General features: G+C 39.3%; 3 protein-coding genes across 6 annotated transcripts in view; 2 read left to right on the plus strand and 1 right to left on the minus strand.

Annotated features, from left to right (window-relative positions):
• svopa (SV2 related protein a) lies at positions 1-7,694 on the plus strand. 2 transcript variants are annotated; one of them, XM_004072600.4, is made up of 16 exons: positions 1-153; positions 748-905; positions 981-1,066; positions 1,136-1,234; positions 1,867-1,938; positions 3,608-3,732; positions 3,813-3,876; positions 3,948-4,073; positions 4,164-4,292; positions 4,415-4,488; positions 4,626-4,702; positions 4,783-4,887; positions 5,194-5,305; positions 5,394-5,475; positions 5,581-5,670; positions 5,755-7,694. In XM_004072600.4, exons 1-16 carry the CDS (start codon positions 119-121, stop codon positions 5,953-5,955), a joined length of 1,635 nt encoding a protein of 544 aa, XP_004072648.1. In that variant the 5' UTR covers positions 1-118; the 3' UTR covers positions 5,956-7,694. The 2 variants fall into 2 exon arrangements, with proteins under 2 accessions (XP_004072648.1, XP_011477471.1); XM_011479169.3 differs by having other exon boundaries at positions 6-153; positions 763-905.
• On the minus strand, positions 7,689-14,669 carry LOC101166138 (D-amino-acid oxidase). Its single transcript, XM_023958467.2, has 12 exons — positions 14,530-14,669; positions 13,441-13,558; positions 12,786-12,986; positions 12,600-12,714; positions 12,242-12,318; positions 11,952-12,017; positions 11,557-11,611; positions 11,330-11,434; positions 11,163-11,245; positions 9,609-9,726; positions 9,330-9,428; positions 7,689-9,254 (listed from the first exon to the last, which is right to left on the minus strand). The coding sequence occupies exons 3-12, from the start codon at positions 12,977-12,979 to the stop codon at positions 9,129-9,131; spliced, it is 1,038 nt and encodes a 345-aa protein (XP_023814235.1). The 5' UTR covers positions 12,980-12,986; positions 13,441-13,558; positions 14,530-14,669; the 3' UTR covers positions 7,689-9,128.
• ssh1a (slingshot protein phosphatase 1a) overlaps positions 14,486-23,778 on the plus strand; it is a 19,276-nt gene continuing 9,983 nt past the window's right edge. Inside the window, exons 1-2 of one of the 3 annotated variants that reach the window (XM_020705935.3) lie at positions 14,486-14,619; positions 18,411-18,448. In XM_020705935.3, coding sequence (XP_020561594.2) covers positions 14,539-14,619; positions 18,411-18,448 — 119 coding nt within the window. In that variant the 5' untranslated portion in view covers positions 14,486-14,538. Of the gene's footprint in view, positions 14,620-15,647; positions 15,717-18,410; positions 18,449-22,319; positions 22,640-23,778 lie in introns of those variants that run through there. The other 2 variants (XM_078952946.1, XM_023958466.2) reach the window with 2 other exon arrangements.

A 23,778-nucleotide genomic window follows, 5' to 3' on the forward strand; every position in this document is an offset into this window, starting at 1 on the left:
CTGTCAGCTGACACCGGGGGGGGGGGGGGGGGTAAGTCGCTCTCCTTGGTGCTGAAATCGCTGCACATCACGATAATGTAGACGACGATGAGGCCAAAATCAGCCCAAACACACCAAAATGGACGACGATCTATTCCAGCTGAGACAACTTCCGTGAGTAAAACCACGATACGTATTTATTCTAAAACATCCATTTTGAAGCATGACTGTGTGTTTACACGACGCTCCGCTTGCTTCGTGTTCGTATAATCGCCTAGAGACCAGACCACAAAAAACGTGTCATTCCTCCGAAACCGCAGTAATTTGACAACATGTTTACCAAAATATACCACAAAGCCGCGGCGCTGGATTTAGAGACAAATGCATCACAGCATCCCGTGGCTGCTAGTTTGTTTACACTCCTGGATTTCTCTCTTAAATTGTGGATTTTTTTAACCTTGCTGTGATTTTCATTTTTATTAAGTTTGTAACAGGTTTTAGAATTTGACAACGCTAAACGAAATGAATGGTTTGTTTAAAAACTGCTGTACGTCCTTTAATTAAGCTTAGGCTTGTCCACTCTATAGTCGCCTTTAGGGACACGTCTTAAAGACACAGAGACAATTTTCACTCTAAAAAATTCATTAAGGTGATGCAACACGATTTTGTGTTGAAAATTGAACTTCATCCAAAACAAAACAACAACAATGCAGTCTTTTCAACTTCTCATTTTCAAAACGAAAATGATCTATTTTTGTGATTCTGTAGTGTTGTTCGCTTCAGGCGTACAGGTGAGAGCACACGCTCTCAGGAAGATGGAGACAGCAGGCAACAGGATTTCACGGATATGGAACCGGACGATCAAGAGTCTGGGGCCCTCACAGACGCAGCCGAAGTCCCACGAGAATTCGCCAATCCCACCGATGGTACAGAATGTTTGACTCTCTTACACACACATACCATCCTCACTCACGACTGCCCTCTTTCTTGTACCCTTGTAGACACTTTCATGGTGGAAGATGCTGTGGAGGCCATAGGCTTTGGGACCTTTCAGTGGAAGCTCTCCATCCTCACTGGCCTTTCCTGGGTGAGAATGCTCAAACAATGGGAATAAAAGGTTTTTTATCTACTGGAAACTGATCTGCTGTTTGCTCAGATGGCCGATGCCATGGAAATGATGATCCTAAGCATCTTGGCCCCGCAGCTTCACTGTGAATGGAGACTGCCAAGTCTTGAGGTGGCCCTCCTCACATCGGTAATGGCACTGACATATCTTGTACTGCTTCACAAGAGGAGTTTTTAAATTAGATCTAAAAATATTTTTAAAATAAGCTAAAATATAAAGTCGTATGCAGATGGAAACAACACATTTAAATCATGTAAACTTTTGTCATGTTTTTAAAAACGTGAAAAATGATTAGTTTTAATTTTATTCCTTTTATTTTTATGGAGCATTTAAAAAATATTATCAGCTTATTGATGGTAGTTTTTTTTCTTTTCTTGTTTGACAATCCCAGCAATAAAGTCACAATATAATGTTATGTTTTTTGAGTTCACCATATAAAAATATGAACCACAAGGGTCGTTTGTATCATGTCACATTTCAGCAAAAGTACTAAAAAAACACAAGACACAATTGACAATAATTAGTACCAGCCACAACCAGCTAAGCTATGTAATCAACTTAGTCATATAATTAGTGTCAGCCTGCCACTGGATGGTGCTTTGTGTTCTGGCTGCATTTAGGTTCCTTTCGGAGGCTTTGCCTGTAGTCTAAGATGTTGTTTTTTTCTGTCTCTAACAGAATGTTGTGCATAAGATGTCAGAGTATATGGTTGTCGGTGAAATTCTAACGGTGTGACATTTATGTTTATTTCTCATCTTTAGGCAGTTTTCATAGGGATGATGATCAGCTCATCCCTATGGGGAAATATTTCTGACAAATATGGCAGAAAGACTGTGAGTTTCATGAAAATAAACTTCTGCTTTGTATGTTTGACACCTGGAGTGTTTGATTAACCCTTGTGTGGTGTTCATATTGTTGTTACTCAGCCAGTGTTCGTGGGTCTGGTGGACCCGTTGCATGTTGTGGTTTTTAATGCCTCACAATCAAACACTTTGATGTTAAAATACTCGACAGATGTTTACCTCATCCATTTACAATCAGTATATTTGGTTAATATTTGCCCTTTACCTTTGTTAGATCACATTCACAACTCATTATTTAAAACGTGATAAAGAAAATCAATTAAAATCAAGATATGAGTGGAAACAAATTTTCAAGTGAAGCAAGGGTTTTCAAAACTACTGACTTTTATTTATTTGAACACAGAAACTGAACCCATTCAAGTGCACAACACAAGCTGAACACAGAGTAAACCTATTAGTCAAGACAACACATCAGCCCCATTGAACACATGGCCTTCTAGCCACTAGCCTGTACAACATATGGTCCTGGCTGCTGACGGCCTGGTCCTGTGGCTGGGTGCTGATGGCTTCGTTTTGGAACTGGCTGATGCTCAATCTAAATGGTAAATGGCGTATACTTATATAGTGCCTTTCTTCCTACAAGGACAAAGCCCTTTACAGTCACAGACCCATTCACCCAGTCACACACACATTCACTCACACATTCAGACACTGGTGGCGGCTCCGCTGCCAAACACAGGCGCCCGCCTCCCACCAGAGGCAAGGTGGGGTTCAGTGTCTTGCCCAAGGACGCTTCGACTCATGGGCGTGCAAGGCGGGAATTGAACCTGCAATTTTACGATCATGGGTCGACCGCCCTACCGCTGCACCACGGCCGCCCCAATCTAATCATCTTCTTCAGAGTCACTGTCAGACTCTGAATTTTCAGAAATGTGGTCCTACAATTCTGAAACCTCCTCTTCTGAATCGTCTCCCTCTACATCATCATCAAAAACGTCACTCTCTATTAAAATCAATTCCAGGGCCATCTGCGCAGAAAGTCTTTTGGCCATTTTGATCAGTTCTGATAAGAAACCACACTGGCAAAGCTATATTTATAGTGTCCCGCCTCCAATTTGTAGCCGATAAAGATTAAGATATTAAAGATTCCTGCAAGAAAGTCAAATGGTCAAATGTGCGGGAGAACGAGAGCAAACAGAGTTGATGCTTGAATTATTCTAACAATGTTGCAACCTTGTGCGGGAACCGCAGGTGCAGAAACAGAACTCACATTTACAGAGAATCTTTCTTTCTCTGCCTCTCTCTCTCTCTCTCTCTCTCTTTCTCACTGGTCACACACACACACATACACACCTACACACACCCACACACACACAGCAGGCCCAGACAGGTGGAGGACAGAGTGTAGGTACATAAAACATCAATTTCCACACTTCTATTTGCCCCGGGTCCAGTGGACCCGAACATCTTATATGTAATAGAAATGTGTTGGGGGGGTATACGGTGTGTGGTCATTAAAAATGTATTCTGATATATGTTCTTCACAGAAAATGAGCCAAGGCCAGTGAGTCTGAGTTTGAAAAATTAATTAATTGTATCATTTTTCTTTTGATAAAAAATGAAAACGGGTCCCACAGACCCGAACACCACATAAGGGTTAAATGAACTGCCGGATTGCTGTTTCCCTCCCTTCACACAGGGTTTAAAGATGAGTGTGCTGTGGACGATGTTCTATGGGATCTTGAGTGCATTTGCACCTATTTATGGATGGATACTGGTTCTACGTGCACTTGTGGGTTTTGGCATCGGAGGAGCACCACAGTCGTGAGTAGCCCTTCTTCCTCTCTACAAACTGAAGAGTCATTTGAGCTGAGATTTACACATATAAATCTTTTTTCCATCAGGGTGACCCTGTATGCTGAATTTCTGCCTATGAGGTCCAGAGCCACCTGCATCTTACTTATTGAGGTGCGGGTTACCTGCTGTCCTGACATTCACATTTTTTGACAACAAAACTCTCAAACCTCCTGTTTTTGCAGATCTTTTGGGCGTTGGGGACCGTGTTTGAAGTCCTTTTAGCGATTCTGGTGATGCCCACTCTGGGCTGGCGCTGGCTGCTTGGCTTGTCCACCATTCCTCTCTTCATCTTTGCCATCCTGTGTTTTGTAAGTATTGTAATCACATGTTTTTTTTACTTAAAGCAGTAGATTCTAAAATGACATGCATTTTTTTCTGGGGTTGGGGTGGGACAATAGTGGCTTCCAGAGAGCGCTCGATATGATGTGCTGACAGGGAATCAGGATAAGGCTCTGGCTACTCTCAAACGCATTGCCACAGAGAACGGAGTGCCCATGCCTCTGGGGAAACTAATTGCTGCCAGACAGGTACAGCACAGTCTGTTCCTGCAGGAAACGCATGCTGTTAATGCAAATTACACATTACTCTTATGTTACATTCTGTGATATTGCGATTTTGATCAATTACTAAGTCTTCTGTTTTAAATTAGGAAGACCGTGGGAAAATAAAAGACTTATTTTCATCCCATTTTCGATGCACCACAGTTCTCTTATGGTTTATTTGGTGAGTGAATATTGTCTTTCCTATTCTCCAAATGCCCCACAACCTCTCACTGGATCAAAAAGTTGGTCTATGATTTAAAAGATACACTTTCTGAACACAAATTAGGCTAATATCAAGTTGCCTCTCTGTCAGTGCAGGTTTGCAAACGCCTTCTCTTACTACGGACTGGTGCTGCTCACCACAGAGCTGTTTCAAGAGGGGGGCGCATGTGGAAGTGAGTCAGGCAGAGGACGGCAATGCTCCTCCAACATTAGGAGCTCAAACAATCAGCTGTTGTCTGGTGTCCCCCTCTAGTGTCCAAAGGAAACAAACAGGAGCTTCGCTGCAACTTGGAGTGTAAATACCTTACTTCTGATGACTATAAAGACCTGCTGTGGACTACACTATCTGAATTCCCTGGTAATGTATTTTTCACATGACTTAATTCCAGCTATATTTAGCTGTTTTCTGACATTATCAAATAATCTATGTGCAAAAATATTGAAGTTAAAATCACAAATAGACTTAGCAATTTTGTAATAATAATATTAGGTATTTTGTGAAGGCCATTCAAGTATGTAGTTCCTGACGTTAGTGCTGGAAACTTAGCATGACTTACTTCTCTTCTGTTATTTTATGTGATATTCATATTATGTCATTAGTGTCTGTTTTGTAAAAAAAAGCAAAAAAAGCAACTAGCTTGATGATAAATCATATTTCTTGAAGGCCTGCTGGTGACACTGTGGGCTATTGATCGCCTGGGAAGGAGGAGGACGATGGCTCTGTGCTTTCTCATCTTCTCACTGGCTCTCATCCCCCTGTACGGCTGTGTTGGGAGGTAAGCTTGGTCAAACGCAGCGTTTCACAACTTCATAAATCATAGATCCTTGGCGCCTACTTACCATCCCTCGGAACGTCCCTCACAGAGTTTCCATGATGGTGTTAATATTCATCGCCAGAGCGTTCATTGCTGGAGGCTTTCAGGCTGCCTACGTTTACACGCCAGAAGTAAGATACCTTTTTGTTGTTTTGTTTTACAGAATGTTGCGTTTTAACTCACTAACTAAAATAACAGAGCTATGGCATGGGAATCTCATCTACATTTTTTTGCAGGTGTATCCAACAGCAACCAGAGCTTTAGGTCTGGGAACAAGCAGTGGGATGGCCAGAGTTGGTGCCCTCATCACACCTTTCGTTGCTCAGGTAACTTCAAACCCTAAAGCAATGCAAAACAAAACACAGAATTGAAAAAATAGGATTCTTTTCTCCTGTGTCTTCATCCTGCAGGTGATGTTGGAGTATTCTGTGTATTTGGCTCTCTCAGTGTACTGCTGCTGCTGCCTCTTAGCTGCCGTCGCCTCCTGTGCGCTACCAATTGAGACCACAGGCCGGGGTCTACAGGAGGCCAGCCACCGAGAGTGGGGACAGGAAATGACAGGCCACAACTCGGAGGGAATCCCACACTCCAGCTCCGGCTCCCAAGGCTGAAGACACGCCGGCTGCTGTACAATCAAAAGAATCAACAGAAGCAGCCAAGATACTAACCATCTTTACTTTTTCCTTCCATTCAGACGTGACTGCAGAGTCAAATCGTCAGGCAGTTCAGTCTTTTACACAACATACCTGTGTTTTTAAGTCAATTAACACCACTGCTGTCAGTGTTGAGACCGTATTATTTGAGTGACTAAGAAAAAGCGATTTTTTTTTTGTGTGTGGACAGAAGCTCTGTGAAGCTGGAAAAACTTCTTTCTGGGAAAAAGTCAATGTCCAGCTTTAATAAATAACTCCCCTTCTTTTCCAAAGAGCCTTAAAACCACCTATTCATTTTGTTGCCAAGGATCTGGATCCAAGCAGAAAAGCTCTGTTAATTAGCATACCAAGCATAGATGTGTATAGGAAACAAGATTATCCTGCTGAAACAAAATCCTGCTAAAATGCACCATATGTACGCTTCATGAGACCTGAATTGTTGGGGGTAATGATTTTAAAACTCAAACATTCAGAGAAGGTCTGTTTGGTGTGTTTAGTTTAAACTACTGCAGCTGTGAAGGTGAGAAGAACTCCCAGGTCCTGTTTTTTTTTTATTAATTTCATTTCTGTGTTTGTGCAGACGGGACTGCATTTTCCAAAAATAAGTCTTGTGAAATTTAAGCAACTACAATTCTGTTTAGTGGCATCCAGCAGCAGTGAGGTGTTCCCATTACTTAAAAAGCACTTTGACAGTAAAAGTTGGATTTTTAGGGTCCAATTTTGGCAAAGTGAACCCCCCTGAGAAGTATGCATGAACAAGCTACTAAAAATTCACATATTTGAATACCGTAATAGATGTAAATGAGGCCTAAACAGTCAAAGCTGCAAACGGTGGCCTAAATTTTACTGTATATCATAAGTAAATAAGATCATCCTTAAAGATGCTTGTAGTGTCACGTCAAAGCATCTCCTCTCATAAAGGAAAAGCAGTACATTCATTTGAAAATCTAAAAACTATAACTATAACATTTGATCGTGTTTTTTCATTTTTAAACAAGCATTTTTCCCCCCTTGAATTTTAAGCCATGGATAAAACTGCAGTACTTTTTTTTTCTTATCATTTTGCATCAACTCCTGAGTCATTTTGAGTCTCCAAGATGACAGGTTTCAAAGTGCTGAAATGGATACATACATTATAAAGACCTGCACTGTGCTGTATGTGTATGTATCTGTATGTGTTGACAGATGGGTCATGTAAACAAACCTTAAGGCTGGAGCTAGCCACCCCCCCCAAAAAAACAAACAAAAAAAAACCCAGACTGCTCAGACCAGTCTCCTGCAGTCCAGCATCCACCAGAAGCACTTTACATTTTTTTTAAAATGTTTTCCTGGAAGTGACTGACTCTGACACTTTATTGACTGATATTTAAACAGTTTAACATCAAATTGAAACCTCATCTCCTGTAATCTGTGCATTTCTGTGAACACCTAAAAAAACAAAAAAGACTCAGGTGTCTTTGTTCGTAAAAACCCTGATGCTGTTTCATTTACAAAAAGAGAGACTTTGATCAGTCTTATTGAAAAAAAAAATTAAAAAATGGATTAACAAGCACGGGTCAACCAAGTACACTCCTGCCCGCCAGTGCTTGAGATTTAGTGCAGCATTATGTGTGTGTGCGTGTGTGAGCAGATGTTGTCAATACTGGATGTAAATGTGTACAATATTACAGTAAATACTATTTCAAAAACAATAAGAATCATGTCATTTATTGCTGAAGAATATATATTAAACATTTTAGTTGAAATACATACATTTAGGCAGTTTCTTTACATGGTTGATTTTAAGGTGGGGGGGTCATTGTGGAATGTGTACATTTCACAGTTCCTAATAAATAGGAGTCTGCAAAGTTTGAGGGCTGGGGCAACACCTAAAAACCTGTTTCGTTGATCAATATTTTTATTTCTGTCCAGCTGGGCCGGGGTGGTGGTGCTGTCTGTGTGTTTGGAGGTGTGACTATTCAGCAATAAGTGCTTCTGTTGGTGGTGTCAATCTCATTCAGGTCGATCACTGATGTGGTGGGATTTTAGTGTTTTTTACACACATATACGGTCACAGGCAGACAGTTGTTTCCAGTTGCAGCTCAGCTATAAGTCCACAAAGCTGAATCAGGGTCAGGCAGGAAGGGGTCAACAAGTATAGGAGCATCAAAGGAGAAACAGGAGGTCAAAATCTAGGTGAGTTTCAGGGCAGGCAAACTGAGTCAAATACAGAACACAAATGGCACAAACAATATTTCGCACTGAGTGAGGCTCAGTACAGAGCTTAAGTTTGCTCTGGTTGTCCGGGGACAGGGAGTGTGCACAGGGGTTGCTGGGAAATGTAGTGGTTAGAACTCTGGAGACGGCTCCCACTGGAGACCAGAGGAGGAGACAGAGTTCTGACCTCTGACACATACATGTTAATCAGTTATTCATTCATTCATTCATTCATTCATTCATTCATTCATCTTCTTCCGTTTATTCCCTTTCGGAGTCACGCGGCTGCCACTTGCGGGCGAAGGCAGGGGGCAACCTGGAAAGGTCGCCAGTCTATCTCAGGGTATAAGTCAGTTGTTTGCTATTTTATTTGCAACTTTCTTTGACACATATAAAGATTATTGTGTTCATTGACATTTGAGAATAATTGACAGTAACAGATTTAGTGTATTTGTATAAATATCATAATAATTATTGTCTGTATTTGAAGTATATAGGACAAAAATGCTATATTTTCACATAGACATTACAAACCCACAAATTATTGCATATCATAATTTTGTTAAAAAAGTAAGATTTACAAATTGTAAATGTTCTTAGAAAGGCACATTTCTGTTTCATGGAAGTTATGTTAAAAGATCAAAATTTGAAAATGAATGTGAAGAAACTATACTTCCAAACAGTTTTTCTGTCATTTTAAACCCTACAAAACATAAATTATATACTTCATGTAAGGTATTGGAATACTTTTCTGGAATTTTCTAATTACTACAACAAAAGAACAGCTGCTTGATCTTCTTTTGTCATTTTAACATCATGTTTAAGTTAGTTCTATAACCCTCTCAGACATCCTTACTTTAAGTGCATTTCATCGTTTATAATGCATACATATTTAGTGAAAAAAGGTGCACAGCAAAACGGACTGGTGAGCACGTCTACAGACGAGCTTTTGTAGCTTTGTGCTTTTGCTGAACGATCTGGCCGAACAGCCTGGCAGCCTCCTGGGCGCAGCCTCTGTGAATGGTGAGTCCAAAGCCTCCATGGCCGTAGTTGTGTATCACCTGCACGAGTGTGGCAGGAACTTAAGACGCTGACTGGGCACAAAGATCGTCCTGTGTGTGCTTTTTCATGCTTACCTCTATTGTAGAGGCGCCTGACTGTAAAGTCTCGCGTTCCAGGCGCACTTTGCTGCGGACGGGCCTGAGACCAGCCCAGTCCTCCACGATCCTGGCATGCTGACAGAAAGAGGAGCAAGAAGATGCAGGCGTGAACAAAACATAATATTTAAGCACTAAATACCACTTTTGGGAACTAGCATTTTCCGGGGTAAGTGGTAAATACACTAACTAGCAATTGTGAAAATTCAATTTAATTGAATTACAATTTAATTTCAAGGGCGTCTGTTTTTATCTGACCTTGAGGCTTGGTTCCAGCTGACAAGCTTCTTCCCACATATGCTTATGGTCGGCAGAGTTGTTTTGTTCGCTCCAATTTCCTAACTGGAAAAGCCCACCAACTGTCACGAGGCGGCTCCTGCATACAAAGAGGGTTTGTGATGCAAACGCAGCTTTCTGGCTTCACTCTAGAACAATCATTGATCAAAATGAATCAAAGGTCGGGTCAAACATTAAGTATGATGTCTCAGCAACAGCAGCTGCATTCCTTTCTCAACTTTAGGATGTCGAATTGCATTGATGTAATTCATACATTTATTCTATCTAGTTTTTTATTTAGGATATTTTACTCTGAAATACGGTACTCAATCAGACTTTGATAATTTACAATCTGAGCCAAACGGATCTTTTCTTTTTAAAGCTGTTTAATGCTATGTTAGCAAATCAATGACACTTTCTTAACAGCGGATCTTTAGCTCAATTCTTTTGACTACCATAACTCTTCAACCAATTCATGTAATTTCAGTGGATTCTGAAGCACAGAAAAGCAGCTTTCTGCTGATATGCAGCACTTTACAATAGTGAAGTGCTTACACAATCAACGTAAATCAGCTGATTCAGTCGCAGCTATGCTCCGTTATGCAACACTATACCAAAGTATTGTTTTGCATAACGATGTGAAGCCGATATGAAAGACCACTTTACAGAATCAGCTGATTCCCATTGATCGCATAAACAGTCGCAGAGTTACGATATTTTAAAGATACGGTGGCCCTGAGGTGCAAATCACGCCAACAAATCACTCAACGCTCAAACATGTAAAAGATCACAACGCCAATTTAAAAAAAAGAAAAAAAAAATCAATTTTAGGAATCAAAACAAAAAGCAAAACATAATTATTAAGAAACCCAACGCAATTCCAAAAACAAACAAAAAACAGAAAATTTCAGAAAATAGTAATTTCCAGAAGTCAGGATCAAATTTTAAAGAATGAAACAAAATTGGGTCCCCTTTTTCAGAGTCTGTGGTATGACACGGCTGAGGATTTGAACTCGCGACCTGCCTTTCTCAGGGCGAACACTCTACCACAAACCGGCTCAGTGGCCACAGCCACTCCAAAAAAATTCTCAATCAACTCTTTACCACAGTATGGGCAAAACGTCCTTCTCTTTCCCTCTTCTTCAAAACTCAGACGTCATCATCCAATAAACAATAACCTCTACCTTTTTAGATTCCTTGTTTTTTGTTAGATTTCATTGTAACTTCTGAAAATTCTTTTAGAAAGCAAAAGTAATTTTCAGAAATTAGTTTTGGTGTCTGGAATTTTGTTTTGTTTCCTAAAATGCAATGTTGCTATAATTTTTAGTAACTGTTGTTGTGATCTATATAATGTTTGAGCGTCGAGTGATATGTTGGTGTGATTTGCACTTCAGGGCCACCGTACACAGACCCTGTGTTATTTAGGTGTCGCTGGCAACATATTTGGTGTAAATGGTTTCATCTGAACAGATCTGAAGGTGGTTTTAAGAGCAAGTTGTAGGAACATGTAGTTCTTATTGGTGCCTCTCTCCTTACCCTGGAATGATGTACGGTGAGTTGTACACTCCCGTCTTCATGTTGTGGGTGATAACCCAGTGTTTCAGCCAGGGAGCATCCACCTTTATCCCAGAGACCACAGAAAATAATTAAATTCCATGGTTCATTTACAGCAAATGACATAATCATAAAAGTCTTAGTGTCACCTTTATAATCTGCCCTCGGCCCGGCTTCAGGTCTGGGTCTGGCTGCAGCTCTCCTGATCTCACCCCTGTGCAGTTTATGATCACGTCTGCCCCGCTCTCAGACAGCTGTAAATAGCAACAAAAAGGGAGTATTAAAATATTTCTTAAGGCATAAAACACTTGTAAAATGTACGATTTACATAAAAAATATTCAAAATCTCATATTCAAAATTAAAACCTTTACTAACCTCTTTGAAAGAGTTTATTTTCTTGTTATAAAATTTGACCCCCCTTTGTTGAAGCCTGCAGAAATAAATGCAAAATGGAATATTTTGAGCAAAAAACATCTGTAAAGTAGATCTCTAAACAAAGGTTTTTTAAAATTATTAAATCTTTCAAAAAGTTGTTAACATGTGCACATATAATGTAGATTCTGAAAAATACATTTACCGGTATGTTGTAAGTTAGCCACACTTAAAAATTGCTTTTTGGGATTTATGACCCCCATTTGAACTTCTTTTAAATGTGTTTCCCTCCATCACAGTCATGAGCAATGCTGTGCTGTTGCTAAACTGGGCAAAACGCTGATAAACTCCGGAAAAGTGTTGATTCAGCACCAGCAGAGGGGAGGTTAATGACTCACCAGTCCATCAACCACGGTAAATATGACTTTCCTTCCACCATCAGAGCCGTGTTAAACCAGCCAAAACTGGACACATTTAAAGAGACAGTTGTGTTACAGTGTAATACTGTGTTATAAATACTGGGAAAAACATGAAAACAAAACTGAAAGACTGACAAAAGGCAGGGATTGAGACACCAACAGACAATGCAGTTTGTCTACGTTGGTTATCGGAGGTCATATTGCAGCATGATGTTTGATGTAAAGTGGGGAAAAACACAGCTTGTCACATGTTTTTGCTTCATACTCACTTGTATCCAGGAAACAACTGCAGTTCCCGTTGTGTGAGGTGTCTGAAGCCGAGGACGGCCTCTTTGAATGAGGGATCCTGCAATCCAGAACAATTTACAGTGAAGCGTTTGATACTATGAGGTCAGGGTGCAGAATCCCAATTAATGCGGTTTGTAAACCCAAAGTTTAGAGAGGCCTCTCCGTCAATGCAGTGCTGGCAGCAGGCCTGTGTAAAAGCTAAACACTGTTCTGTGGTGGAATATAGATTTACATATATGTATTGTTCTGCAAGATAAAACTTTTACAACACAGAACGTCTTGATCTTTGTCAAAGGCTAACAGCTCTTATCTGTGAGATCAGTTTGAAGCAGTACTCACTGGAGCAGGTTCAGTGAAGATGTTATAGCCAGACTGAAGGAATACACCCATTTTAACAGACTCGGGTGAGTTAAGCCAGCTCAGCAGGTAGTCAAATGTCTCCTTGTTCCATTTCCTAAAGTTGTGGGACACATATAGGATTAAAGCATATCCAAAAAACAGTCAATCAAAACCGACTGCACTCACGTCTCCTGGACATTGCCCTTGTCATAGAGGTATGGCTGCCAGAAGCCTGCAGCTCCATCGCTGGTGGTCAGTGGAGTGAATCGGTCTGCATACACCTCAATGGTGAGCGGACTAACCGTTGAGTGATACTGCTCATAGATGCTCTGGGCCGTGGACAGGCCAATGACGCCAGCTCCGATCACTGCAACCCGCATGTCTGCACTGATAGGAGCAAAGGCAAGTTACCTCACAATCATAATAGTGTTCAAATGCACACTACTCCTTAAAGTAAACACCTATGAAAAAACCTTCAATATATATCTAGAATTTAATGTATGTGGCACTGTGTTTGTGTATTTCATAAATAATATTGTTACTATTGCCATCTATAAATGTGTATTTTTGATTACCACAGGCAGGAAAAGTCACATTTTTTAGTTACTCCTGTAGCAAAAACGAAATGTAATAGCAGAAAATTATGACTTAATTTATTAGCATATTCCTAAACTGCACAGGATCATTTTCTAAAGTGATGACGTCGATGGTTAGCATTTTGCGTTAGTTTTCGAGATGTCAAACTGAAAGTAAGGAAGTTTTATAATACCTACAATTTTGCGGGATATTCCCCTCAAAAAAGAAAATCATTTACGTTTTAGAGCGAAAAGTTTTGACATACCGAAGAGTTGGAACGATCCACGAAGACTCTTCTTTCAGTTTCTTCTCCCACGAGTTCACTTCGGTCGCTCACTGGGGCAGGGAGGGGCGGGGCGGGGCGGAGTCTTCCACGAAACGACCTGTGTTGCGTTCAAATGGAATCGTTTAAATGAGTATCATGCAAGATGAGTGATTCAAAGCAATTTAATGACGCTTTCAAAAAAGTCCAGGGAAAACCCATTTTAAACTGAAAGCAGTGATACAAAAACTACTCAAAATTTGAGAAAAAACACAGTTGATCACTTTGTAAAGGCTAATTCGATTTATTTGTCAGCAATATACTAATGTGCACCACACATCTACAACCATTTTGTTCGAAATATGTTATTTATTTTGACTAACTTTAATTAGATTATAGGCCTACAAATAATTTCCCAGAACCTGGAAGAAGAAAAGTTTTCCTTATTTTAAGTTTCAACTTAAAACAAATATATAAAATCTTATGAACTACAACACAACCAATTTATTTTACATTAAAAAGGAAAAAAGCAAACATTTTGTATTTGCTAAGTTTACTTTTGACAAGGGCACATTCTTCTTGCAAGTGACTTTTGTTCTCTGCTAGCAGGCCGTGGCAATAAAGATATAAAACTTCAATCTTTGACCTCTGGTGAAACTGGTGCCACATTAACAAAGAATTGCCAACAAAACTTAAGAGAACTAACAGGAATTGTGTGAATAAACAACAAATATGCTGTCACCTATGTAGCCAAATGGAAGTTCAGAAAAAGCACTTTATTGCTATTTTTATCCCTATCTGTGAAAGCTTTGAGAGCCCCCCCAAATTTGGTTTGTCTTTTTTTCTCTAAAATGCATCATTCATAGTTACTTTTCCAGTGTTGAGGTAATAAAATGGTAATATTCTTATTATAATGACTGCTATATGATGGGTGAGACCTTAAAGCGGCACAGACAGACAGCCCATCCTGCTTCTGCGGGGTCCAAACACGCTTCCTCTCCCCGTCATTCACCGCTTGTATGAACCGTTAGCCCCACAGAGCTAGCTGCAGATCTCCGGGCCATAGCGGCCGGTTCGGTGCATCACCCTCACCTTCCAGCCATGGCATTGGTTACCCTGCAGCGGTCCCCGACTCCAAGCGCCGCATCCAGCGCCAGCACAGCGACCACAACTGGAGGCGAGGTACGGCCATGTGTGCAGCGATGGGATGCTCCAGTGTGGAGGTCTACGTGGTGTCAGTGAGGATGAGGGATGCTGCCGAAGCGAGGCCTGCGCATTGAAGCTAAATTAGCACAGTTAGTTAACATGTAATGCTAGCTTGTTAGCTAACTACAACGCTTTAATATGCAATCTACGATGGCATATATACTAATATTTGAAATGTACAATAATATCGAAATAGAAAATTAAACGAAAGAAGTAACTTTAAGAAAAGAAGCATAGGCTCATTAGTTAACAGCATTTGGTCCTCTTATGCTCAAAGTGCATTTTAATATTCTAATGTGCCCCATAGCTAACTTAATGTTCATGAATAGAAAATTCAGAATTTTCTGATTAGCAAATCACAACAGAACACGACTATAAACAGCAATTTGTTGACAGAACTCTTACGTTTGTTGTGATTTAATGTTAAATATCGATTGTTAATGTTTCAAACCGTTTTAACAAGTTAGAAACCGTTTTGTTTGCTATCATGTTAGTTTCAGCTTCTATGGTAAATAATCGCCAGGTCTAAAGAGGCATTAATTACAGGAGACTTTAATTCTTGTCATATGCAGTTCCAGCTTTCTTTTAACGGAAATAATCATAACAACAAATAATTTAATGTTGAAAAAGGGCATAAAATCAAAAACATAAAATGCACATATAAAGAAATTTATATACATATATTTTCTAGCACTTAGGCATTACGCCAGTAGGGGGAGCTACTCACTTGTCACAATGAGAAGAGTCTTCTTCCTGAGCTGTAAACGATTTGCTGTGAGAAATAACGACTCACCAATGTCCCTTTCTTGGTACTCATAAATATTTAATCTTCATTTTTGTGTTGTTGTTTTTTTTAATTAAGCAGACCTGACAAAGCTTTTTTTCCTGGTGATAAAACATCAGCAAAATATCCTTACCTTTGTTGTAAGTTACAGCAAATAAACCTAAACTTTGTTTAAGAATTCTTTTCCACACCGCCTTTGGACTTGGCTGTTGGCAGCGTGGGTTCAAGATGTGACAGCAAAAGGAGGCAGAAATGATTGTCTGCAGCTATGATGTAATCTTTTCAGGAGGTATGGGAGGGGTGGGGGAGTTGGGCCATGTTTGTGGTGTTTGTGGTGTAGGGAAAGAAAACCTGAGTAAACAAACCACATTAGGCTTTCAATACAAGACATTACTACTTTCTAAATACATATTAGTATTTTTGATCTTTAAAAAAAACAGTTGGTCATTTGTTAGTTTTTCTTTAGTGGTAAAATAGCCTTTTTAAGATTTTATTTGGTTATTCCAAAAGCAGGTCAGCTGTGTCTCCTCAAATATATAAATGTATGTTTTTACTACTCCCAGTAAAATATGCTGTGTTTATTTCTCATGTAGGTTAATCAAACAATTAGGGGTGTAACGGTTCATTTTAACGATTTGATTTATATCACAATTTGTGGTTGACGATCCGATTCGTAGTCGATATTGGTTCATTTTGAATGATACGATTCACTGACTGAATGGATCCCTGACACCTTCAGCCAAATATTCAACCAGTGTAACTTAGTGATAAATAACCAGGTACTCAACAGTGCAGGTGTAGTCGTACACATTCCTTGAATTTCTTGCAAGATAATCAAGTGTAAATTAAATATGTGAACAAACAAACAAGTAAACAAGAATTAATGAAAAATCCATTCAACTTGTAGTTTCATAAAGTTCAGCCCACTCTTGTTTTGTGTGTTGTCCCCTGTGATGGCACTTGGTCGTTTTTAGTAAAATAACCTATGTCTACTGTAAATCCAAATGGTATTTTCCAATATCAATATAATCAATTTATTTTTATTTAAAACAGTTTCATAATGGTATAGGTTAATTTGCTTCTCTTCTGGGTTTTTTCTTAACTTATCTCAGACAGATCGATCTGATTGGATCATAGGAATGGAAATTGATTTGGCAATTAATTGATTAATTGTTACCCCCCCTTTACATACAATTATAGATTTAACTTATTTTTTATTGTTCATGTTTAAGTATGAAATCTTTCTTTTTAGTGACAAAAAAGTATTGCTGTATAAGAAAAAAAGTTACTCTTATTAAAAAAATACTTTAATTACTGCTCGAATAATCACGCTAACACAACACTAACATTAATGCCCATAATCTGGTATTTTAAAATATAAAGTAAAATGTAAAAAAATAAAAAGAAGTATATTTTTTTCCAATAAATAGTATGGTTGCAGAATTCTAGATTTTTTGCCAAAAAGTTCATATTTTGTTTGCAGATACAAATAACTAATATTAAAACCTTTTATTTATTTGCTGATGACATTACATCAAGTCTCCCCTTTTTTCAAATTAATAATTGTTGTGGTAAATGAAGATTTACCACAACAATCACTGCTGCTTTACAAGTCTGCTGCCTGTCTCTTCCATTCTAAAGCATCTCTGACACGTTGTAGTTTGATTCCGACGTGTTGATGCGGTTATCATAGTTATGTAACTTTATTGGCAGGTCGTAGAATCAGACATTTTTGTTCAAGTCAAGGCAGATGATAACTTTTTTTACGCAGATATCTGCTGAATGGGATATTTTTGCAAATAATCCCATGTAACCCCAGAATACAAACAAACATAAAGTAGCTGAAAACAGCCCATAAAGCTCAGATGGATTACTGGTTTTTCATTATCAATCGACTCAACTACAGATGAAAATAGCCAAATCAAACTTTGGAGTGCTACTTTTCTAGAGTAAATGGAACTTATTACAAGCCACCTCTGACCCCTTAGTGAATGAACTTGAGGAGACCTTTTATTCTAGGGCTGCATGATAAGAGGAAATCTCTCGGTTTGCAATTATAATAAGAATAATAATTGATACTTTATTTATCCCACAATGGGGAAATTCTTCTCTGCATTTTGACCCATCCCCTGGGGGGAGCGGTGAGCTGCAGACTAGCCACGCCTGGGGGGTGACAGCTGGCTGGGGAGAGTGGGGATTGATCTGTCAACCCTTTGGTTGTTGGACGACCTGCTCTACCGCCTGAGCTAAACTGCCGCCCAGTGATCGCTATTGCGATGACAATATAATTTACAAATATCAAAACAACCAAAAAAATCATTTCCATGTGACTGCAACAGTTTCATTTAAATAAGAGCATAACTTAAATTACACTCCAAATGACCCTCGTCTACATAGGAGGCAAGCATCTAACATTAAAGGACTGCATCCGATTGGTCAAATGCATAAATGGATTTATTTGTTTTGTTAAATACTACAAGCTGCCATAAGATTGGTTTAGCACATCTAAGGTTACCATTTACTGACATCTTTGCCCGTTTTTGCAATATAGGTACAGTATTGCACAGCTTGATATCGCGATAACAATAAATGTGCGACTTATTTTGCAGGCCTATTCTATACCAAATCAAGAGCCAAACAGGTCAGATGGTCAGGTCAACTGCAATTACAGGAATATTTTGCTTTTCCTCTTTAACAGCAAACACATATATTATCAATATTCATCCAATATTCAACACTTTATTTTAGCTATTCCACTGTGTTAACACGAAAGTAATCTCAATCTCAGTGGAGTGAATACTCCGTAAATTCAGATTTTTCTTTTCCTGTCCTTTGGTATTTAGGTTCATTTGTTTTAGGAAACCATTTCTGCTTTTTTTTTCCAGTTCTGTGCATTTAGGTGAGAGCTAAAAATGGTGCTGGAGAATGTTTATTATTACCGTCACCTTGACTCAGTGTGGTACAAATGTTATCTGTGTTGCAGGATTTTGGGAGTGAAGATGAGCGGCGAATAAATCAGAGGTGAGTTTACTTTAACTTTGACGGTATGTCCCGCTTGTTGCGTAGTACATGGCGAAGCAAAGCACACAATCCAAACAGGTGTTATTGATGGATTTACTGTAGCCCTGTCTCTTAGTCATGATGGAAATCTGGTGTAGTGGTAGACAAGCTGGCATCAGTAAATGAGAGCAGGTGTTGTAAATATCTGTCTGTCTTGTTGGCACAGTCATCGGTTCTTAATATAAAAAAAAACATGTTTTTTCAGCAGTAACATGCAGTTTATTTATTAACAGTTGCAGTTATTGGGTTTATTCTCGAGCTTTGCATCAAAGTGAAGTCATTTTGCTCTTTTTACAGCCTTTTGACCCACTTTTCCAACAAAATCCCTACCTGGAAATGACTAAAAGTCCCTCCATCCTTACTATTATTTGGGTTGTTGAAGTTTTTGGTTCATTTTCTGAACTGCTTCAAATTTAAAAACAGGTTAATTGAGAACCTCTGATACTATATAGAACTAATGTTTTTTTTTACAGGAAAATATGACCCGAAAACTGAGTTTAACAGGGGAGAGAAAGAAGGAACATAAAGGAAAAGTCCAAATAAGAAATTGACAAGAAGTTAAGAGTAACCAGACATTCTAAACACTGTTGGGGAATGATGTAGAGCAGCTGAATGCACAGGGTCTTTCTATGTCATAACAGAAAGTATGATAATACACAGAACATGGAAATACCAAGGTGTACGTCAAGGTAAAATACTAGAAACAAATAAAAAATTATAAAAAATGGTCAAAATGTGGAATGGTGTAAAAAAAAGGATAAATGGGAGAGTATTTGTTAGTAGTAACGATTATATCATTTTACTATTTCTGTTAATGTCTAAAGAAAAACACTACATATTGGAAATACTAGCTGTGGCCGGACCTGTGCCAAAACCACTGACTGTAGGTGCGATCTGGACCGAGTGAGTGGGACATCACTCAAAAGAAAATGACTTGCTTTTGGTTCCAACAAAATGAATTTTTTTAGCCTTACTTATGCCGCCATGTTGGAACCAGAATCGTCGCTAACAAGTAATGGGTTTGAGTCGCTCTAAGTCAACATTTTTTAAGGCAACCTCTCCCAGCAATCAGGAGTGAGTTTGTTGGTAGTTCACACCCCTACCATTTGAAAATGTGTTTGGGAGAATCTGTCAATCAAACACTTTAAGCGTTTGATGAGAGACCATGTCCTATTATTGAAGCATGTGATTGGTCAGTTTATTACTTGCACTATGGGAAACTATAATAAAAAAAGGCAGGAATAGCAAGAACATGTTAAAACTTGGTAGTAGAGCAAGTAGGTTATTCTGACAAATAAAATGGCTGAGTAATAGCTCTTTATTTCTCAATGGAAGGATATGGGACTTTGGGTTCTTTGGACCAGCAGGTACTTCCTGTTTGGAATGCCAGGAGGGAGGAACTGCTCAGTCCAGTTTTCTTGTACAGTCAGTGGCTTAAAACGTAACATTCCGTTCACACCAGTTGTTTTCCTAGGATAGTCCACTTTGTTTGACTGCTGGGAATTTAGGTGCAGACCAAACAGGTGACCTGTGCTCCTCTGAGAGTGAACTCTGCAGGATAATGTGAATCTAGATGGACAATTACCAGACAAAAGTAAAAAGGCAGAAATTGACTTTTGGGCTGCACATTTTAAGTAGAGGGAAAAATAGCTCAGTGGTAATCCTAAGAAGGAAAAGTTTCTAAAAGTTAGGAAGTGTCTCATGGATGGAGGAGGTGACGGCCCTTTTATTTTATATAGATGAATGACAGCAGGACTCTTTTTTTTTCTTTTGTCTTTATTGAAAGAGTATTGAAACCTGTTTTTGTGGAATAAGGAGCAATGTCACACTTAACTCTTTTTGTCAGTTACACAACAGCCCATTCATTCTCCCTGACGAATGTATGTGTGCAAGAATGATGTGTTCATTGTGCAAGTCTAGGCCCGCTGCTGGATGTTTAACATTTTTTGAATGATCTATAAGCCAGATGTTGCAATCAATCTTGCAGTAAATGTATGATAATCGTACAGGAACATGCCTTTTATTTGACAGAAAATTGCATTGCCGTGTACTGATTTGGTAAAGCATCGGTGTGGTTACGTTTGCTGATGGACATCTGCACACTGTGCCACGTGGGTGTGTTTGTGCTCGCTGTTTTTAACTAAACTGAGCGATGATAAGAAGATGAGGGGCTAACGCAGGCCAACATAAACACCACACAGGTGTGTATGGCTCTGAACCAAGCCTGGATCTTACTTTACCACCTTGTGAGGTGGAGAGTTGAGAAAGGTTGGAGTAGGATGTGTGCTTGGATGTGCTCAGGCTGAGGAGGAGCGGTTAAGCTCAGAGGGAAACTGTCAGTCAGAAAAATAAATCTGTGGGTTTGTCTTTTTTGTGCGCTGCAGAAATGACACTTTGGGATAACGTTTAGTATGTTCAAAAAGGCAAAACAAAGACGCAAAGTGCATTAAAGTAACTGCACCCTATTTTCCCTTGGTTAAATGAGGACGTCCTGGTTTCCTGCCTCAGCCCGTCTTCTCTCTGCTGATACCTGAAGAAGTCTTTTCCTCTGTGTTGTGCCTTTTCCTCTCTCTGTGCCTTTCTGTTGTGTCAGCGAAAAAAAATGCTAGTATGATGCAATTGAAAGCCCCAAGTGGAGGCTTTTTCCCCCCTTCTTTTTTTGTGCTGGTGTGCGAAAATCACCCTGAGAAGCTGTTTTGGACCAAAACTGATCCAGTAAAAATGTCTAAAATTGCTATTTTGTTGCTGTTTTTTGCTGCATTCGAAGACCACTTAGTGTGTGTTTGTGAAAATTCACCATTTGCTATTGTCCAGATATATGAGGAACTAGAGAAATTAGAACAAGAGAAAACTTTTAGGTATCACTATGATGAGATTGTGTGAGACCTTGTGGCTGCGGAGGGAAAACTGTCATCCTCAAGGAAGATTTATCTGGCTTATTTTCTACTTTTGAGATACACTTATACCCAAAACCTTTTTAAAACAAAGTCCTGCTGCTGTCCCTTCCACAAACATACAATAATACACTCTAAGGTTTCTACCAAACTGTCAGTTGAATGTGAAAAGATTAAGGACTAGTTATTCCCACTTCTGTGAGGAATCCACTAGATTAGTGGTTGTGTCCCTTCACTGTGTATGTTTAAGGTTTGCAAAGCCCCATGACAGAAACAAAGTGCAAACCTTAAATTATCCTTTGCTACTAATTATCTACAGTTTTAGTCAACTTTCTTTTTTGTTGCATTGCATCGTATTTCTGATCTTTCTTTCGCTGTCTGTGAGGAATATTCAGAGGGAGTGCAAATGTTGGGGATATAAAAGGCGCGCAGTATGTCCTCCTTAACCTGCCGTAATCGCAAATAATCTCAGGCAGCGTGTTTGATGCTACATGTGAGCAAGTGACAGCTAGCATTGGCCTCTTGAGGGAGAGATTAGATAATCCTTCTTTTATAAGCTTGTGTATAATGAGATTTGAGTGGTTTGGGGCAGTGCCAGCTCTTGTAATTGCCTGTACCACTGTCTCCTGGCCCGTATGCTGAGATTCCTGGAGACGCTTTTGTTGTCTGTTGGCTCTTGAACACGCTGTTGGAAATGAGTTTCAACCTTTGTAAGATACCGGACGTGTTTAGAATTTAAGGAGGTTTGTGCTGACAGACGGGCACATTCATCTTAAAAGCTGCTCTGGAATGTCTTAATTCCTTCGTAGAGACTTTTATCGTTCTTCATAAAGCTGTTACAAGGAAGATGCTGGATGGATGCATGTGCTTGAGGTAGTGGGTGGAGTCTGCAATGTGCCCCTGCAGGCAGAAAGCTGACTCACTTGCTGAGACACTCCGATGAGGACGGAGAAGAGCTAACCAGAAGGAGTGGCATCTGAGAAGACAGGACCTTTTCACTGAATACCACTGATGAGTTTGGACTGACAGATAAGTCTGTCACCCAGATGCTGGAAGGAAGCGCTTGGTCCTCCTCCTTTACTCCTCGCCTGTTTTCGGGAGGAGGATGAAGAAGAGTTAATCTGCGCTGGGGAGACGTGGTTTGCATTTGGGTTAACAGGATGCATCTGGTTGTGGGACCCATTCAGGAGGCCATGATGAAGATGTTACCTTATTTTGTGGAGAATGCTGTCTTGACCCAGAGTGAGATAAACCGCATGTGAGTAAATGAGTTTTAAAAAGTGTCCTTGATTTTAAACCAAAAACTTAAATGACTTGCTCCAGATTAAAGTGGATTTAATTTTAAATGGTTTCATTAACAATTAACTATAATCTGCCTGATTTCTGTTCCTCTGTAACTGACTATAGGACTATAGGTGTAATATGAATATATATGCACATTGGCAAACAGTTTGGATTGTTAGCAGATGTATTTTTAGCTCTAGCATTTGTGGACAAACTGAAAGCAGGGTGCTGGAAAGACACAGACAGCCCGACAGAAGCTGTTCAATTAGGCTGACTGCTCTTGATTTACACATGAGAAAAAAGTTTCACACGTCTCTGAAATTATGAAGTGTGTCTGTCGGGTTACAAGTTTAAAGAGCACCAATTAGTGGTTAGGGTGTACAAAGACCTGACATCGCATATTGCCACGTTCACTCCATAATATTTTCATTTTGTGACGTCAAACCGGCCCCGTTTATGCCATGTAAAGGATGGAAAGAACCTAAAAACTAGCACAGAGACACAAAAGCTCTCGTTAAAGAAGTGTCCACCCATGCAACTCATGACAAAAGCGCTTTTTGTTCTGTTTTGCTTGGGAGTGGGGGGTTAAAATTGATTTTGAAATATGCAAAATAAAATCCATTCTTCCCACAAAATGCTTCATTTCAGTCAGGCTTTCTTCTTTGTGTGCCGTTTTTGATGTCTGATTAAAAAGAGCTGATTCAGAGAGCACATTTTTCAGAAGTTCTTTCAGAAGAATTTCATTTATGAAAACCAAATGCAACTAGATTTTTTTCTTTCTTTCAAATATGCTTGGCAAGTTACCATGTCAAAGCTGTTTCTGTTTATCAGTGTGTCTGTTTTCATAGGGCTGTGGTCCATTTTATAAAGAGAAAAATTTTTTATATTTTCCCAAAAAAAATATTTTTGTTCCAAGATTTTTTTTTTTCAAACATTAAAATTTTTCTTTTAAGAAATAAAAGCAAATCACACAACTGAAAATCATATTTTGCCTCTGGTGCCACCTAAAAAACAAAACAGCAACTCTAAACTAGGATGAAATCCATGTATAGTTCATGCAGCACAGTACAAACAAACAAACAAAAAAAAGGAAAAGACGACTCAACATACAGG

The sequence above is a fragment of the Oryzias latipes genome, chromosome 9 (genome assembly GCF_053564925.1).
Source record: "Oryzias latipes strain Hd-rR chromosome 9, Olatipes_Hd-rR_3.1".
Taxonomy (NCBI): domain Eukaryota; kingdom Metazoa; phylum Chordata; class Actinopteri; order Beloniformes; family Adrianichthyidae; genus Oryzias; species Oryzias latipes.